The 19,224-nt window shown below is 43.1% G+C and overlaps 1 protein-coding gene across 1 annotated transcript in view; it reads left to right on the top strand.

The window, feature by feature from the left end:
• Nucleotides 1–323: 323 nt before the first annotated feature.
• CDH17 (cadherin 17) overlaps nt 324–19,224 on the top strand; it is a 107,056-nt gene continuing 88,155 nt past the window's right edge. Inside the window, exon 1 of the mRNA XM_040354671.1 lies at nt 324–520. Coding sequence (XP_040210605.1) covers nt 473–520 — 48 coding nt within the window. The 5' untranslated portion in view covers nt 324–472. The remainder of the gene's footprint in view (nt 521–19,224) is intronic.

The raw sequence follows: 19,224 nt of genomic DNA, 5'->3' as shown, positions 1-19,224 counted from the left end.
GCATCCAATTCACAATAGTGTGAACCCAGCCTTATAGGGCAGCAGCAGCAGCCATGAGATGAAGGTAAGTACACATCTTGGTGTGGGGAGGGTGGGTTGGTCTAAGTCAGAGAGGACCGGAAAGCATAAGTCACTTGTGTCAAAGTGCACTCAGTCTTTATGGTCCAACGTAGATTTGCACAGTACTGCTAGGTGCAGTCTATGATTCACACCCACCACTGAATTAATACTTAACTAGCAGATATAGGGTTGGCACATAGCTGCTATCCCATTCATTCCAATTGATTTACTGTCACCTCCCCACCTTCTTCTTCCTTTTCATCTCCTAACCCAGCCTGTCTCTTGACTTGACTTCTAAACCTGGTTTCATGTAATTCTTCCAGATTTGAGTCACAGCCCAAAGGAAAACTACCCTGGATTACTGCTAATCTATGTGTCATTCTTAAAGACTTGTACAAGGACGGTTTCAACAATGAAATTCAAATACCTTTTTATTTTCCTATGTTTTATACTGGCACAGGTAATATATATTCATGTCTTAGTAGTTGATCATGTGGATAAAAGTCTTTATTAATCTGTACAATGTAAATTACTGGTTTATTCAGAAGGGGGTAGAAAAAGGGCTTTTCTGATTGGTTGCCATTAATTATTGAGCGTTTTAATTCAAGTAATATTGTATGTGGCTTTCTTTTTTTCTTTTTCTTTTTTGTGTGTGTGTTTTTTTTTTATAAAGATGTTACAAGATGTTTGATCTGCAAAATGATCAACTTTTAAAGACACTTTTAATATAGCGTTATGAAATGAGTAGAAGAGAAGAGGGGTATAATTTAGAAGTAACTGAGACATTCATTACCAACAGTCTATTTTATGACAGATTTAGGAAGGGTTAGAACCTTTGTTTGCTTTTATTCCTGTCTGTTTCAGGGGCATATTTATAAAGCAAAGTATCTGATATTTGCCTAATATTCACTGCAGGTGAATCTCCAAGGCGTATATGTTTTGTTTTACATGACGGTGATGGATTCACCACCAGAGAATGTTTAGTGAAAGCATAGGCGTGCGCACAGGGTGTGCCAGGTGTGCTTGGGCACACCCTAATCACCCTGTGTGGTGCAGGTTCCCCCTGTTTAGATCCCTGCTATTTTACAAAAGCCTTCTAATGGGACTCCTAAGAAAGAAAAAAAAAACTATCGCCACTGTCCACTGCCCTACTGACACCATTCTCTACCCTACTAACACCATTCTCTACTCTACTGACACCATTCTCTACCCTACTGACACCCTCTGTTGCTCTCCTGTCAGTATATATATACATGCAGACACATGTAAATATGTTTGAGCTTTTGGGGTGCACACCCTAATGCAATAGGCTGTGCACACCTATGGGTGAAAGTCATATTCACTGCTTTATAAATATGCCTATTAGTATTGTGTAGATCCCCTGCTTTGTCGGGGGGAAATTGAGGGAAACTGCCCTCCAGAAACAGCAATAAAAAACCTGACATAGGCTCAGTCTTACCCTGACCATACACACACAGAATTTCAGCCAAAACTGGTCATTTTCGGAAAGATCGTTCGACAATCATGCCATTAGTGGACCCAACTATACTCAACTACAATGTATACGTGTATGTTGTAATATTCTGTCTTGTATAATTTATATATGTTTTTATTGTTCTCCAACGATCACTGTCTATGATCATGGAAACGATCATGTAAGTGAGTTTATTCTGTCAGTTAGTGGGCAATTTTCGACCAACGAATAATCGTTCTGTCTGCAAACGGACGAAATTCTGTGCGTGTATGGCCAGCATAACCCTTCTCCATTTTATCCAAAACTAAAAAAGGTTGTGTCTGAAGTTAGACAATAAGGGAAATTTGTACTGAGAGAACTTTGCATAAGTTGCATGCTGATTTCCTAAAAACGCTAGTTTCCTGGCTGTTTTTCTAATCCAATGGCTTCAGCATTATATGAGCATGGAAGACAACACCTGATGGTTTTATGACTTCATTGGTCACACGTTTTGTTTTCTGGTCGTTGTTTCTGATGTTCAAATAGAGAAAGCTGGAAAACTAGCAGTTTAAGAGGGAGGTCAATGGAGACTGCCTATGCGCTGGTTCTTTGTAAATAACATAATTAAAATAGATGTTTAGACCTCAGCAATCATATAGAAATAAAAATGTACAAATGTGGGTTAAGGACTAGGCAGTAGAGGCGTCCAATTTGCGCTCTTCAGCAGGAAGTCGACACAAAAGGGCATGAAACATGTTCTGTTGAAGTATGGCTCATGGGAGTGGCCTTTTCTTCTTGGGTGCTAATGGGCCTTGTCCCAGTACTGGGACAGCACAGAGTACGTTTGCGACATAAGATCTCAATGGTTTGTCCTTAAAAACATACTCTCAGTCCATACACAAAAAGAGAATCAACAGATGTTGCAGTACTGATTGGCACTACAATCAACTGCTATGGAACATCACAATACAAAAGACCCCATACAGAATGATCTCTCTACATAAATAATATTTTGAAAATAACTTTTGAAAAACGAATAATGTATATTTTATCACACAACTACATCGGATTGTGGTAAAATAGATTACCGGTAATATGATATATAGTCATAATGGCCAAAGTGACAGTGGTCAACCTATGGGTACATCTGAACTTAAATCACAGATTAAGTGTGGCCACCCCTTCATATGGAAATATAACTCTTTTATTAAGTTACAACAGAGTCATCAATTATAAAGGAAGGAGCTTGACATAGACAGTTAAGCCCCATACACACTATCAGTTTTCCTGATGGTTTTCTCTTCAGGTTTACCAAAACCATGTAGTACAAGGACCTGCCTGATTGCATTCAAATTGAAATGCTTAAGGTTTGACCTCATATTAGATGGTTTTTGGTAAACCTGAAGAGAAAACCATCAGGAAAACTGATAGTGTGTATGGGGCTTTAGACACCTAGATAGATCACCGGATATTGTAGAGAATAACATTGCAACACTTGAGTTGCTATGTTCCTAGTGCTGGCTGATCTTTATCTATTGCTGTTTTAAAAATGTCTTTGAGCTTTGGACTTCAAGAGATTGGACATTCCCGCGTGATCTAAACAGATTTTTCACAATCCCCAGTTCTTTACCTTTATTTCCACCCAAACACTTATAGGGGTTGTAATGGTAATTCCCCCCTCCCCCTAAATAGCTTTCTTTACCTTAGTGCAGTCCTCCTTCACTTACCTCATCCTTCGATTTTGCTTTTAAATGTCCTTATTTTTTCTGAGAAATCCTCACTCCCTGTTCTTCTGTCTGTAACTACACACCGTAATGCAAGGCTTTCTCCCTGGTGTGGAGAAAGCCTCTTGAGGGGGGAGGGGGCGAGCAGGCAAGTCAGGACACTCTCTACTTTGCAGATAAAGAAAGGAGCTGTGTGTTTGTGGGCATCCTGACACTACTGCTCGCCCCCTTCCCCCTCAAGAGTCTTTCTCCACACCAGGGAGAAAGCCTTGCATTACTGTGTGTGGTTACAGACAGAAGAACAGGAAGTGAGGATTTCTCAGAAGAAATAAGGACATTTAAAAGCAAAATCGAAGGATGAGGTAAGTGATGGAGGACTGCACCAAGGTAAAGGAAGCTATTTAGGGGAATTTTTTTTTACCTTTACAACCCCTTTAACCTGAACTTTAACATGAGACCTAAACACAAAGGGCCGGATTCAGATACATCGGCGCATATTTCTGCCGGCGTAGCGCATCTCATATGCGCTACGCCGACGTAACACAGAGAGGCAATAACAGTATTCACAAAGCACTTGCTCCCAACGTTGCGCCACCGTAACGTAAAATCATAGGCGTAAGCCGGCCTAATTCAAAGTAGGTGGAAGTGGGCGTGATCCATTTAAATGAAGCGTCACCCCATGCAAATGATGGGCCGAACGAACGGCGCATGAATATACTCCCTAAGATACGACGGCTCAATGCCTACGACGTGAACGAAACCTACGCCCAGCCCAATTCACGTACTACTACGTAAACAACGTAAATTACGATGGACCATACCTTACCATGACTTACACCTGCATATTCGAATCGTAAATCAATGGGAGCGCCCCTTGCGGCCAGCGTAAATATGCGCCCAGGGTACGACGGCGTAGGAAACTTACATCGGTCGTAGAAAGCCTATTTTCAGGCGTATCCATTTCTATGGGCACGGCGCACAGATACAACGGCACACATTGACACTTACGCAGCGTATCTCGAGATACGCAGGCGTAAGTGCTATCTGAATCCGGCCCCTACTAAACTTTTCAACATTTAAACCCTAAAACACAGAACCCCTAAGCCTAACACTAATTTAGTCCAATTCCGGATACTCACCTTTCCCTGTATTTCGAGAACATCTGTGCCATCACATGCTAAAAGCATATAGAATAACTTTTAGCTTGACTTAATTGGGGTTTGATGTCTTTCTCTCACTGGATGGTCAATTACGATAAGGTTGGAAACCTACCGGTCGCTGACACTTCATTAAGTTATGCCGCGTACACACGATCGGAAATTCCGACAAGAAAACCGTGGATTTTTTTCCGACAGAATGTTGGCTCAAACAAATACGCATTGCAAATCTAACGTAAACGTCGTATCTTCACTGCGTCGACCGCCGTACGTTCGGGAATTCGCATATTTTGCTAATTTGCATACTCGATCGGGAAAACGACGGAGGCGACACCTAGCGCCAGAAAAAAAAAATGCATTTAAGATCCGACAGCGTAAGAGCCTTACACCTGTCGGATCTAATGGTTATCTATGCGTAACTGATTCTAAGAATCAGTCGCATATATACGACGGCCCAGATTAGGACTTACGACGGTGCACATGGCGTTGCGCCGTCGTAAGCCCTTTCAGAATCTGGGCCATAAAGTGTATCTGTAGCCCAAATACATTTTTCTTTAATATTACATAGATCAGGGAATGGTTTAAAACTCATGTAAGGTTAATACATTTTTTGCTTGGGGGTGTAAGGTGGGCTGTATCCCCTTTGGATCCCTGTGACTGGACAGGGAAAACAGAAGCAGCACACTGATAAGCTAATTTTGTTACTCTGCTCTCTTATCAGTATGCCTATTTCACTACAGCGCACCTGACTGGTTCCTTGTCAGGGTTGCCATTGCCAACTGTCTGTAAATTTACAGTAAATATAGTCCGATTTACAAACTGTCTGTAAATGTCCATTACAGACAGCAGCTACCAATAATAAGTATGGTTAGGGGCTAGCTTTGGGCGGGATCGGGCAGGGCTCGGTTGGGCTCAGATGGGGGGGGGGGGCGCATGGTGATGTCATGACACTGCTTGGCGCCTTTTAAGAACTACTGGAGGAGGAACCAGGACTTAGGAGTTAGAGCACTGCTGGCTGCCACCCATCGCCTGCCTGGGACTGTGTCACTCACTGGAGGACTGGACGTGGACTCTGGAGAAGTACTTGAAGAAGAGGCGGTGATAAGAGGAGTGGCTCGGAGGACTGCATCTGGCTGCCCTGCACTCGAGCAAGCAATAGAGGAGGTCCATCCTACAGTTGCTACACAAAGTTTGTGGGAGAGTGGGGTCACACAGGACAGTCAGATGCTGTCCTTCGAGTAACTCCTCTTATCACCACTCCTGTCCTTTTCTCCAAGTTCTCCTCAAGAGCCCACATCAGTCCTCCACTGATGTAAGGAAGAACTTTGCAGACTGTGATGTGAATCGGGAACTCTATGGGCTCTTGTGTAAAGGGGAAGGGTGACCAGAGACCTTCTTCATTCCTGATGGAGCTGGAGCCAATCACGGCAAGCGATGTATTATTTTAATGAATACAAAGCCTGCTTGGATTCCCAGAGGCTGTAACATCATTAGCCCACGCCTCTCTGACTCTCAAAGCCAATCCGAGCCGGCTACTGTATGTAGCCTGCTTGGATTGGCAGAGGTTGTTACTCCAATCCAAGCAGGCTCTGTATTCATTTGAATACATCGAGATTGGCTAAGTGGTATATACTGAAGCTACATACAGTATTGCCGCACATCCAGCAGGCATCCGAGCAGCTGACCCGGCGTATAAGACGACCCCTGCTTTTTGGCCAGCTTTTTTAAGTGTAAAAGGTAGTCTTATACGCCAGCAAATACATTATGTTTTTTTGCGATTTGTTATACCTTAACCACTTCAATACCGCACGCCATCATATGACGTCCAAAAAGGGGATCTCTTATCCTGGGTGGACGTCGTATGACGTTCCGGCGGCGATCCTGCGCACAATAAGAACGATCATAGCGGCGGTTCCGCCACTTGATCGTTCTTATAGGCGGCAGGAGGGGACATCCCTCCTGCCGCCTTTCGGTGCTTCTCCGGGCTCCGCCGTCTGCTGGATGTGAAGCATAGAGATGACTGGTGACCATCTATGACCGTCGGAGGCCCGGGCGCGATGTGATGACGTCACGCTGGGTACCAGTAAGTAAACAAACCGCAATTGCGGCTAGTAAGAATTAAATCTGTGAATTTGTTTTCACGATCTCATGCTTTCCAGCCTGGAGGAGAGATGTGGGGTCACACACACTTTTCCTATTACAAGGGATGTTTACATTCCTTGTAATAGGAATAAAAACGATCGAAAAATAAATAAATACGTAAAATAAAATAAAAATAATAATAAAAAAAAAATATTAAAAACGCCCCTGTCCCCGGGAAGCTAGCACCAGACCTCCTCTGTAACTCTAAACTGGTAACCTGTAAAAAAAATTTAAAGCGTCGCCTATGGAGATTTTTAAGTAACGAAGTTTGGCGCCATTCCATGAGTGTGCACAATTTTAAAGCATGACATGTTAGGTATTGTAACGCCCTGTATTGAAGTGGTTAAACACATTGCTAATTGCTCTAGCTACATGTTTGTAGATTAAATATTGATACTTGCACTGAAAACAGTCAATTTTGGCAAACTTTTTGAACTGCAAGTACAAAATTGGCACTGTCAGTTAATTGTTCATGTCGTGTCAGTAAGTTTTAAATGTTCACTTTGCGAGGTTTGAAACCCTGCTCCTTATGCACCTTCTACCTCTTCCTTTATGAATTTTGCTGTATAGTAGAATGCAAGAGGCTGATACCATGTTAAATTCGGACACTAATATGAGTTTTAAAATACATTAAAGGATATATGATTGGTTGTGGAGAACTAATTTGTGTTCTTTATCTTTGCCTGGTAATAAAGCTTAGATTTTTTTTTTTAAATCAGCACCAGGGATGGTACTTAAATAGAATTAGCAGTGTCCCTTGTGCTGATGGCTGCACCGCCCCCCATCCCCCCGCAGTAGTGACCTCATGGTGCTGCAGGGTACTATTGCTTCCTGTAATAACAAACACTCTATTGCCCTGTACACACGACCGGTTTTCCTGACATGCCAAAACCCGACGTTTTTCCCGACGTGATTCCTCTCAAGCCTGCCTTGCATTCATACGTTTAGGCAAAAAAAACGCTCAACCAAAGCGCGGTGACGTCCAACACGTATGACGGCACTATAAAGGGGACGTTCCATTCAAATGGCGCCACCCTTTGGGCTGCTTTTGCTGATCCTCGTGTTAGCAAAAGTTTGGTGAGAGATGATTTGCGCTTTTCAGCCTTGTGCTTTTCAGTCCGTTACAGCGTGACGAATGTGCTATCTCCATTACAAACGCAAGTTTTACCAGAACAAACTCTCCCGTCTCATACTTGATTCTGAGCATGCAGGTTTTTTCTCCCCCTCGGAATAGCACACACACGAGCAGTTTTCGCAACGAGAAAAAGACTGACGGGAAACACGACGTTCAATTTTTTTTTGGGCAGTTTTCTCTTCGGGAAAACTGTTATGGAGCATACACACGACCGTTTTTCCCGACCAATCTAAAAAATGGCAGTTTTCTCGTCGGGAAAACCGGTCATGTGTACGAAGCATAGGAATGGAGAAGGTTGGCCATTTCATGCATTCATCTGTCCTCCATTTATGGAATGCTTTTTATTGCAGGAAATAATAGTACAGCTTTATGAATGGAGTATGAGGGCAGAAAGGACGAGAATAGCTTCCACTTTTGATGGGTGCCTGTAACAGATCCAGTGACTTTTATTAACCCCCACAGCACCAGAAGAACAAAACTGTAGGGGTACTGTGGGGGTACTTGGGGGGGTGGGGGAAGGAAAAGGAAGATTTTACTAAACAGAGCAGCCACCAGCACAAGGAACACTTCTTATTAATCCCTTGTGCTGCTGACTTTGAACTAAACTTAAAGCGGAGTTCCTACAAAAAAAATATTAAAAGTCAGCAGCTACAAATACTGCAGGCACTGACTTTTAATAATCAGAAAATTTCCTGTCCCATGGTCCAGCGATGCGGGGGAACAAAGCCCCGCTCTTCTCCCCCTCCTGTCTGCTGCGCCGGTATTGTCACTGTGGGCGCCCGGCTGTGGCTTCACAGACGGGCACGCACTGTGCATGCGTGAGCTGTGCTGCGCACTGTGACTGGCAGAGCAATTATCTGGGATCTGTGACGTGTCCCAGATGATTGTCGAGAGGGAGGGGGGGGAGGGGTGAACTTCCTTCCGGCGCCGCGGAACACCGGGAGGAAGTGGGAGCTAGGACCCAGTAAAGAGAGGGTTTCTGCTCCCCCCCAAAAAAAAATTACATGTCAAATGTGGCATGTCAGGGGGTCACCTTCCCTTAAAGCGGAAGTTCCATTTTTGGGTGGAACTCCGCTTTAAGCTCTGGACTTTAAACATTAAAGAATCTCAAGCCCCCATGTGAAAATGAACTATTTCACTTCTATAACTCAGGGTAAATGTAATTTTTGAAAAGGCTGCTGCTTCCGTTCACGTCAGAGCAGACACCCTTTTCTGATACTGTCTGGGACAATTAATGAAACAGTACAAAGTGCAATATGGCCGTGCACACTTCAGTAACCCAGATCAGTCAATCACTATATTAGTCAAACAGAAATAATCTGTTAAAGTGCATTTATGGGCAACATGTAAAATCATATATTCATTTTGACATTGTATTTCAATTATTTGTAGCCTACTCCTATTACTCTGAATGATTTTGAAGTTTGTAAACTTACTTTGTGAAGACCCCACACATTTACTTCCTTGAATTTTGTGACACGTATTCACCAAGCCCTGTGAGTAGGCACTGCTGTGTTACACATTTCACAGAGCCAGCCTTCTGAACAATAAAGTAGCTAATAGGAGGAGTTTCAGGAGGTGGAGTCAGTAAAGGAATCACAGCTTGCCGGCAGCAAGGTACCAAAGGATATATAGGGCCAAATCCTCAGCCAGGCGGCGTAACTTAACTTTTTCCATTTAAGTTACACCGTCGCAAATTTCCCAAGTTAGTGCCCGATCCACAAAGCACTTACCTGGGAATTTGCAGCGGTGTAACTTAAATTCCGCCGGCGCAAGGCGTTCCTCTTCAAATGGGGGCGATTCCCATTTAAATGAGGCGCGCTCCCGCGCCGGCCGTACTGCGCATGCTCGTGACGTCATTTTCCCGATGTGCATAGCGCAAAATTACGTTACGCCGAGCTTTGTGGATCGTGACGGGTCAATAAAGTTGCGTCGGGAAAAAAAAAAGATAAAAAATCGCGTCGCTGGACAGAAGGGTCTGCTTTTACATGGTGTACTAACTTTACACTTTGTAAAAGCAGCCCTAATTTTTTTGCAAACTAAAACTTACGTGGGAAAAAACGAAGCTGAAAAGCTTTGTGGATCTCCGTAAGTGCTAATTTGCATACCCGAGGCGGCATTTCGACACGAAATGCCCCCAGCGGCAGATGCGGTACTGCATCCTAAGATCCGACAGTGTAAGTCCCTTACACATGCCGGATCTTCGTCCTAACTATGGGAAACTGATTCTGTGGATCAGTTCCATAGTTAGAAACAGAGATACGACGGCGTATCAGTAGATACGCCGTCGTATCTCTTTTGAGGATTTGGCCCATAGTCCTTAGAAATTTAAATTAAAGTAGAAATATAGGCAAAACTTTTTTTTTCTCATTCTGGATAGAGCAAGAGAGGATTAGAACCCCTGACAGATTTATTTTTGCCATCTGTGTACCATTTCAGAGATTTTCCTTTACTTCCTGTCCCATAGCCAAATAGGGAAAGGGAATCCCTGCAAATTAAAGGAAACCCCAGCTCATCAGAACTAGTGTCCCCAAGATTTCCCCTCTAATGTCTTCTCTAGGGATAGCCCAACATTTGGGATTTGGGATTTTCTTTTACTTCCATTTTCAATGATAATGGTAAACAGGACAAATAGAGAGGTTGAATCTCTTTAATGGGGACACCTGACAGGGGGTTCTAATCTCTCTCTTTACAAAAGGAAAGAAAGAAAATTGCCATTGGTTATACTTTAAGCACTTGCCGACCAGCCACACAGTTATACTGTGGCAGGCTGGCTCAGCTGCACGAATTGCCATAGGTGTATGTCGGCCTAGTACACGGAGATCTGTGAGCGATCTGTGTATTGTCCCAGGCAGCCCATCCCCCATGCAGTTAGAAACACCTCCCGGGAAACACATCTAATACTTTGATCGCCCCTTCCCTGCCAGTGCCATTAGTACAACATCAGTGCCTTAGTACTGTATTAATGTCACTGGTTCCCCAAAAAATTAAAAAAATGTCAGTTAGGTGTCCGATCTGTCCGCCACAACATCACAGTCCCACTAAAAATCGCAGATCGCCATCATTACTAGTGTAGCATGGATTTTTGGGCAGCACATTACCTCTTGGCTCCTCCGAATTCCTAGGGGTGAATGATGCGTATTGCATATAGTAGAAGTAAAGGAATGTCCACGACAGGTGCTCTTTGCTGTGCTCTTTATTACCGAGCCCGGTAAAAACAGTAAACTTGTAGTGAGGAAAGTAAAGTTGAATAAGAATGGAGAATAGCAGATGATAGGGAAACAGTCCTGCTCCCAACCGTAACACTTCTCTGCGCCACTCCTGCCGGAGTGTGCTTAGTGTACCCGGACAGGTCTCTCTCACTGACCTGGCAGCCAGAGTATCACTCGGACAGTTGTGGGATAAAGTCTTTGCCCCATAACCATATTTATGTATTTTTTTTTCTCCCAGCTGCAAGGCTAAGGAAGAAAACATGGTTATGTACAATAGTCTTTTCTTTCTGCGCTGGTAGAAGTTGCAGAACACTGCCCCCAGAGGCCACATAGGGGAGTGCGCTGGTACTACCAGGGTAAGGCAGTTCATTGTACATTTAGAACGATCAGTAGAAAAAGAGAGACATAAAAAAAACTGTTCGCTCTCCTTCTTTCTTTTTCCTTTACTTCCTGTCCCATAGCCAAATAGGGAAAGGAAATCCCTGCAAATTAAAGGAAACCCCAGCTCATCAGAACTAGTGTCCCCATTGGAAGATTTCCCCTTTAATGTCTTTTCTAGGGACAGCCCAAAATTTGGGATTTGGGATTTTCTTTTACTTCCATTTTCAATGATAATGGTAAACTGGACAAATAGAGAGGTTGAATCTCTTTAATGGGGACACCTGACAGGGGTTCTAATCTCTCTCTTTCCAAAAGGAAAGAAAGAAAATTGCCATTGGTTATACTTTAAAGTGGAGGTTCACCCAAAAACTTAATTTTTAACATTAGATTGAGGCTCATTTTGTCAAGTGGAATCGGGTGTTTTTTTTTAAAATCGAAGCAGTACTTACCGTTTTAGAGATAGATCTTCTCCACCGCTTCCGGGTATGGGCTGCGGGACTGGGCGTTCCTATTTGATTGACAGGCTTCCGACGGTCGCATACATCTGGTTTGAATTTACTAATGCTAGCAGCATAAGGATTAAAATACTGTAGTTCATGTTACATAGTTACATAGTTGGTAAGGTTGAAAAAAGACACCAGTCCATCAAGTTCAACCTGTACAATACATTGTATTGCCCTGTATGTTGTGATCGTTTTTTAAACTATCGACGCTCCCTGTTAGTACCTCTGCTTGTGGAAGAGAATTCCACATCCTTACCGCTCTGACAGTAAAGAACCCTCTACAGTCTACACAGTTTAAGGTTAAACCACTTCTCTTCCAATTTGCTGCAAGCAATGCCAACAGAATATTGGCATGCATTAAAAAAGGGATTCACTCCAGAGATCAAATAATTCTCCCACTCTACCATGGGAAAAGGGGGGATTGAAACTTCTCCCCCTTTTCTATCATTCCACTTTTATTGTTCAGTGAAAATTAACAGACTTCCAGAAAAAAACCTGTCTAAATAAAGTCCTTTCCGTCCCCTTGCTGCGGCTGGACCAGATTCTTGTAGAGTGGGAGAATTATTTGATCTCTGGAGTGAATCCCTTTTTTAATGCATGCCAATATTCTGTTGGCATTGCTTGCAGCAAATTGGAAGAGAAGTGGTTTAACCTTAAACTGTGTGGACTGTAGAGGGTTCTTTACTGTCAGAGCGGTAAGGATGTGGAATTCTCTTCCACAAGCAGAGGTACTAACAGGGAGCGTCGATAGTTTAAAAAACTATCACAGCATACAGGGCAATACAATGTATTGTACAGGTTGAACTTGATGGACTGGTGTCTTTTTTCAACCTTACCAACTATGTAACTATGTAACATGAACTACAGTATTTTAATCCTTATGCTGCTAGCATTAGTAAATAGATAGGAAGGCATATTATAATTACTTGTTATAAAAAAAAAAAAAAATCTTCAGTTACTTTCGGGTTTCTGGCCTAGTCAAAAATTATGTCATACATCCCAGGACCAGGAGTCTTTATAAGCATTTCTGTTTGCAACTGGAGGAGGTGGGGGGGGGGGGTGTTCTCAGCTAAGCACATCCTCCTGCCTGCATGCCTGGTGCATTTACATGGTCAATGACCTTTTTTTAATCAATTTATATAATTTTGCTACTATTTTTGACTACACATGAATCAGCTGACGTACGCAATATTGCAGGTTGAGCTACACAGGAAGTTTAGCAGTACATTGATTTCAGTGTGCTACAAATGATGTTACTGCTAACAATTGCTTAAAGTGATCCTATCCCCACGTGGTGACTAGTGAAAGAAGCCTGGGCTGTAAAAGAATATCATGTATCCATTTTGGTGACCTGCCTCTTGGAAATCACACAACATTGCTGCTCCCTGGCTGCTGCAGTAATTCTATACTTCAGGGTGTGTTAGTACCTGCTTCTCCCACCACATGCTGTATTTTCTCTGACCAGCTTGTACTTCACTACAGGAGAATCAAGCTGTTGGGGAGGAGCCAATGTGCGCGCCAGGGGCAGGTATAAAAAAGCCTATTGCCCCGTACAAACAAGTGTTTTTTCCGAGGTGAAAACTGCTATGAGAGCTTTTCGTCAGGAATCCCGGCCGTGTGTATGCTCTATCGCAGTTTTTCCGACGGGAAAACTGCCAGACAAAAAAAGAGAGCAGGATCTCTTTTTTTCCCATCAGGACTGAAAAGCACAAGGCTGAAAAGCGCGAATTGTCTCTTACCAAACTTCTACTTACACGACTGGAATTAGTAGTATAAGTACTGACCTTCCCCCCCCCCCCCCCATTGGCCTACAGGGATGTTGACACATGGCAAACATAACTGAGTGCAGTGCCATTTTTTTGCATAGTGCCCCAACATATTATAACACGTGTGTTTTGGTGAACCATAAAGGTAGGTTGCTGTGCTCTTGGTTTGGAAAAATGATACTGGCCAGTTAAAAAATTTTGTAGTGTGTTGTACCCCATCCAAAATGAATGGACTGCCCGACTACAATTCAAGTTGTTGCGCCAAATTCTGCACAATATATGCAGATGCGTAAAAAAAAAAAAGACCCCAAAATATAAAATGAAATACAATGTACTGAATATTTCCACTCCTGAGAGGATCAGAAATGAGTATGTGCTTGTAGAAGCTTTGCCTTTTATCTGTGAAAATTTATGGCGAGCCATAGGTAAACAGAACAGTTATGGGTTTACAGCCTGACAGTACTATGCAGGAGGGGAGGAAGATGTGTTGCCTTGAAACCAGTCGTAGACTTTGAGCCTTGTAAATCTACAACACAATCAAGTATATTTAGTGGCTTGGAGCTGAAGGTAGGCTGTCATAAAATAGTCACAAGAAGTTAATGTCTTCCAGCAATAAAAGTTTTCATATCATCAGCAATAAAACAAAATGGCAGTCAAACTGGAAGCAGATCAAAATAAAAAGGGTGGCTTACTCAACAATAGTTATATGTTATGTTGCCATGACAACATTTCCTGTCTGACAGGGAGCTGTCTTTGAAGTTTGGACTGTGAGAGGGAGTTGGTGGTTCTCTGAGAAACCCTGATACTAAACAAGGCAATATACAGACAGACGAGGTGACCAGAGACAACTTTGGGGTAATGGCCGTTTATGACTGATCTGGATATACCTGGAACAGAAGATGTACTTATAGAAGAATCATATGCACATACAGGGGCGGACTGACAACTTATGGGGCCCCCGGGCAATAGGAGATTATGGGGCCCCGGGCAATAGGAGATTATGACATACGGATTATGGGGCCACACAGTAAACACACACATACAGTATACATCAGGGGTGGACTGACAACTCATGGGGCCCCCGGGCAATAGAAGATTATGGGGCCCCTGGGCTTACAGATGGCCACCACGCCAGGAGGCATTGCATAGGCAGGGCAGCTAAAATCTCAGGATTTTCACATCAAAAGCATGTCGGTTTTGGACATATCAGGGACAGATGTAAAAAAAAAACACAGATTTTTACATACTGTCCCTGGTTTTATTGAGCCTGGCAACCCTGATGGGGCCCCCTAGTGGCATGGGGCCCTCGGGCAGTGCCCGAGACTCCCAATGATCAGTCCGCCCCTGGTATACATACAGACACAGTATACACACACAGAATACACATACACACACTTAAAAGGTATTGGAGAGGCGGGGCAGCACAGTGGGGCCCCCTAGTGGCATGGGGCCCTCGGTCAGTGCCCAAGTGCCCGAATGGTCAGTCCGCCCCTGTGCATATATCAGTGTGGCCTCATATGTCCTTATTCTCTATCCCTCCCTTTAAAATGCAATACCTGAATATCTGCTAGTCTTGTAGGCTTGCTCTAACAACATGCTGAGAAACCTGCAGAAGAAACAACATCTGATACTAATGCATGCTTGTTAAATTGTTAATCCATACAATCATCACAAATGATGGTTAGATTCAGGCACATCCTATGAAAATATTGTCTAACGTATGGAAGGCCTTATGGTGTCGAAGCTTATCCAGAAGCATGATGTCACTTCCCTCAACATGTGACCCATAGGCGTGCGCACAGGGTGTTCCAGGTGTGCCTGGGCACACCCTAATCACCCTGTGCTGGGGAAATTCTCCCTGCTGCTTGGCTGCAGAGAAAGGAACTAGGGAATCTCTGTCCTGAGTCCTATTCCCTGTTTTAAAAGTGAGACATCTGGGGTCTGTTTAGACCTCTGATATTTCACCAAAGACCCCCAATGGGGCTCCTAAAAAAAGTAAAAGGCAATTATGAAAAATTGTTGTTAAATGTTGATAACCACTTCCATACCGCACCTATTCTGGCACTTCTTTCCTTCATGTAAAAATAATTATTTTGCTAGAAAATCACTCAGAACCCCCAAGCATTATACATATTTTTAGCAGACACCCTAGGGAATAAAGTGGCGGTCATTGCAACTTTTTATCTCGCACGGTATTTGCGCAAATCATTTTTCAAACGCCTTTTTTGGGGGGGAAAAAACGGTTTCATGAATTCAAAAATAACAAAACAGTAAAGTTAGCCCAATTTTTTTATATAATGTGAAAGATGATGTTACGCAGAGTAAAATATATACCTAGCTTGTCACGCTTTAAAATTGCGCACACTCATGGAATGGCGCCAAACTTCAGTACTTAAAAATCTCCATAGGCTACGCTTTACATTTTTTTACAGGTTACCAGCTCTCGCTCTAACGCACAAGGCGATACCTCACACGTGTGCGTTTGCTTCTGAGCTCAAGGACAGGGACGTTTTAAATAAAAAAAATTATATTTTGTTTATTGTACTTAATTTTTTTTATTTTTACACTTTTTTTTACATTTTTATTTTTTTTGATCATTTTTATCCCTATTATAAGGAATGTAAATGTCCCTTGTAATAGGAATAGTGTGTGACAGGTACTCTTTATGGAGAGATGCGGGGTCAATAAGACCCCACATCTCTCCTCCAGGCTGGAAAGCATGAGATCAGAAATAAAATTCACTGATCTCATGCTTTCAGCCGTGATTGCGGCTTTGTTTGATTCCGGGTACCTGGGCGTGATGTCATAACGCTGTGCCCGGGCCTCCGACGGTCATTCATTCGTCGGTGGCCGATTCATTCTTTGGGCCTCCGATGGCACGGGAGAGCATGGAGAAGCACAGGATGGCGACGGGAGGGGGGATGTGCCCTCCCGCCACCTATAAGAACGATCAAGCAGCGAAACCGCCGCTATGATCATTCTTATGGTGCGCACAATCGCTGCCTTAAAAGAAGGATATCTGAATGATGCCTGTAGCTGCAGGCATCATTGAGATATCCCCCACTGAAGTCCAGGATGTCATATGACGTCCTACGGTACGGAAGTGGTTAAATATAATAAAATATAATAAAATTGTAAGAAGTAATAATAAAAAAATAGATAAAAATAAACTACTGACACCAATCTCTGCTCTTCTGACAGTGTCTACTGCCCTACTGCGCTATATATATATATATATATATATATATATATATATATATATATACACACATGTTATTGAGCTTTAGGGTGCACACCCTATAGCAATAGTCTGTGCACACCAATGATGTGACCATTGGTAGCACCATCAAATTTTATGGCCACATTCTCCCCTCCCAGAAGCTCCCCTCTGTTAAAGTGATTGAGTGAGGGCTTCACTGAAACAGGGAGGTGGAAAGGGAGTTATAATCTGTATCAGACACAAACAAGGTAACCATCAGTAGAAGTATAATTGTTGATGAAACTTCAGTGTGTTCAAAGTTTAATGAACACTTCAAACTGAGGGGAAATTCCACATCAGTGTCACATGAAGATAAGCAAGAAAGTGACACAGAAATAGAAATAATTGCAGACAATCCAAATGCTGTAAAATAAGAAACCGGGCCTCAAGAGGCTTCAATCAGGAAATCCTTCAGAAGCAATAAAGGCATCTCAGCCAAACGTCTGTCCTATGTTTCTCACATAGCATTAAAGCCAGGGCCAGAGTAATGGGATGAGATGCAAAGACTTCCAACTCATGGGAAACAAAAGTGGATCAGATCATTTGACAAAGCCGCTTACAAGTAACAAATTTTGAGAATTGAGATCCAAAATGGGACTAATATAAGGAGTAGTTGTTGAGTGGGGGTGTTGGCAGACAAAATGGTATTTTGTGCAACAACTACTGTACATAAGTATTTAGTAGAGATATTTTCTTCAACCAGTAGATGGCAGTGTTTATAAGTTTATAGCTGCATCTATGGTATGCTCTATGTCTTTTCTCTGTAATAAAGGTTTGTTTGCTGTACTACCACTTTAACCTACAGGTAAGCTTATACTAAGGCTTACCTGTAGGTATAAAGAATATCTCCTAAACCTTACAGGTCTAGGAGATATTCCCCCCGCAATGCGCCGCTGACTGCAGTGGCGCATGCGCAGCGGGGATCCTCGGCTAAAGGGCCGCCAGCCGCCAGACCTTGCCGGAGAGAAGTCTTCCGCACGCATGTGCAGGAGTGACGACATTGCCGCTCCAGCCAATCACAGCGCTGGATCGGCGATACCCGGAAAAAACACGCCGAGGAAAGATGACATCTCCCTTGGCGTGGACCAGGTGAGTTCCTCTCACCTCGTTCCAAGGTCAGTATTTCATAATCAGCTAGTATGCAGTGCATATTAATTTGCCTGTCCGTGCCATTCTGCCGACGTATATAGTAATGCCCCGGTCCTTAAGTGGTTAAAACAAGCAAATATGATATATCTTCCTATCTATTTACCAATCCCAGCAGCATACAGATTACAAATAGTCAATGTTGATTGAGAGAGTGAAGTTCCATTTTAAGGACTTAATTGCAGAGTTTGGTAGATCAAAACACCTTCAGGTCTCTTATAGCTTTTGGTGGCTAAAGAAGCAACATCTGCCTGCTGTTATTCAGCCCATGCATTGGAGTTTAACTTGCTACATTCCTGTTGTGTTCTCAGTAATATACAATAAAATTCTGATAGGAGAAAGATGTGCAGAATGTAATGCCTTGTACACACGACTGGTTTTCACAACAAGAAAACTGCCATTTTTTATATTGGTCGTGAAAACCGGTCGTGTGTATGCACCCTAGCAGTTTTCTCGCGCAGCTCTCTTTTTTCTCGTCGTGTTTCCCGTCAGTTTTTTTCTCGTTGCGTGTGTATGCTTTTCCGAGAGGAAAAAACGCGCATTCTCAGAATAAAGTATGCAGCCCAAAAGCAGCCCACAGGGTGGTGCCATTTGAAAGGAACTTCCCCTTTATAGTCCCATTGTGCGTGTTGTATGCCACTGTGATTTGGTCAGATGTTTTTTTGCATGAACGTGTGTATGTAAGGCCTCGTACACACGATAGGTTAAACAGAGGACACTGGTCTGATGGACCGTTTTCATCGGTCAAAACCAATCGTGTGTGGGCCCCATAGGTTATTTAACCATCGGTTAAAAAAAAGCCAGCTTGCTTTAAATTTAACCATCAGTTAAAAATCCATGCATGCTCAGAATCAAGTTGACGCATGCTTGGAAGCATTGAACTTCATTTTTTTCAGCACGTCGTTGTGTTTTACGTCACTGCGTTCTGACACGATCGGTTATTTAACCGATGGTGTGTAGGCGCGACGGACCATCAGTCAGCTTCATCGGTTAACCGATGAAAACGGTCCATCGGTCCGTTCTCATCGGATGGACTGAACGTGTGTACGCGGCATACGTCAGGCTGGAGAGGAATCACCTCGGGAAAAACTTATTTTTTTCCTGACGAGAAAAATGGTCGTATGTACGAGGCATAAGGCTATAACCATAAAAAATCACTGAAAGGTAAATTTGGAACCCTACATGGAGAGAAACGTGATGGCTGCCATTGTTGACCTTGCCTAAAATAGCTGGATGCCTGGCTGTGGTGTTGAGCCTGCGATGCTGCATACGCAATGAGGCTGATT

The sequence above is a fragment of the Rana temporaria genome, chromosome 5, assembly GCF_905171775.1.
Source record: "Rana temporaria chromosome 5, aRanTem1.1, whole genome shotgun sequence".
Classification (NCBI taxonomy): Eukaryota; Metazoa; Chordata; class Amphibia; order Anura; family Ranidae; genus Rana; species Rana temporaria.
Note: the sequence above shows the minus strand (reverse complement) of the source record. Positions and strands in the feature narration are given on the sequence as shown.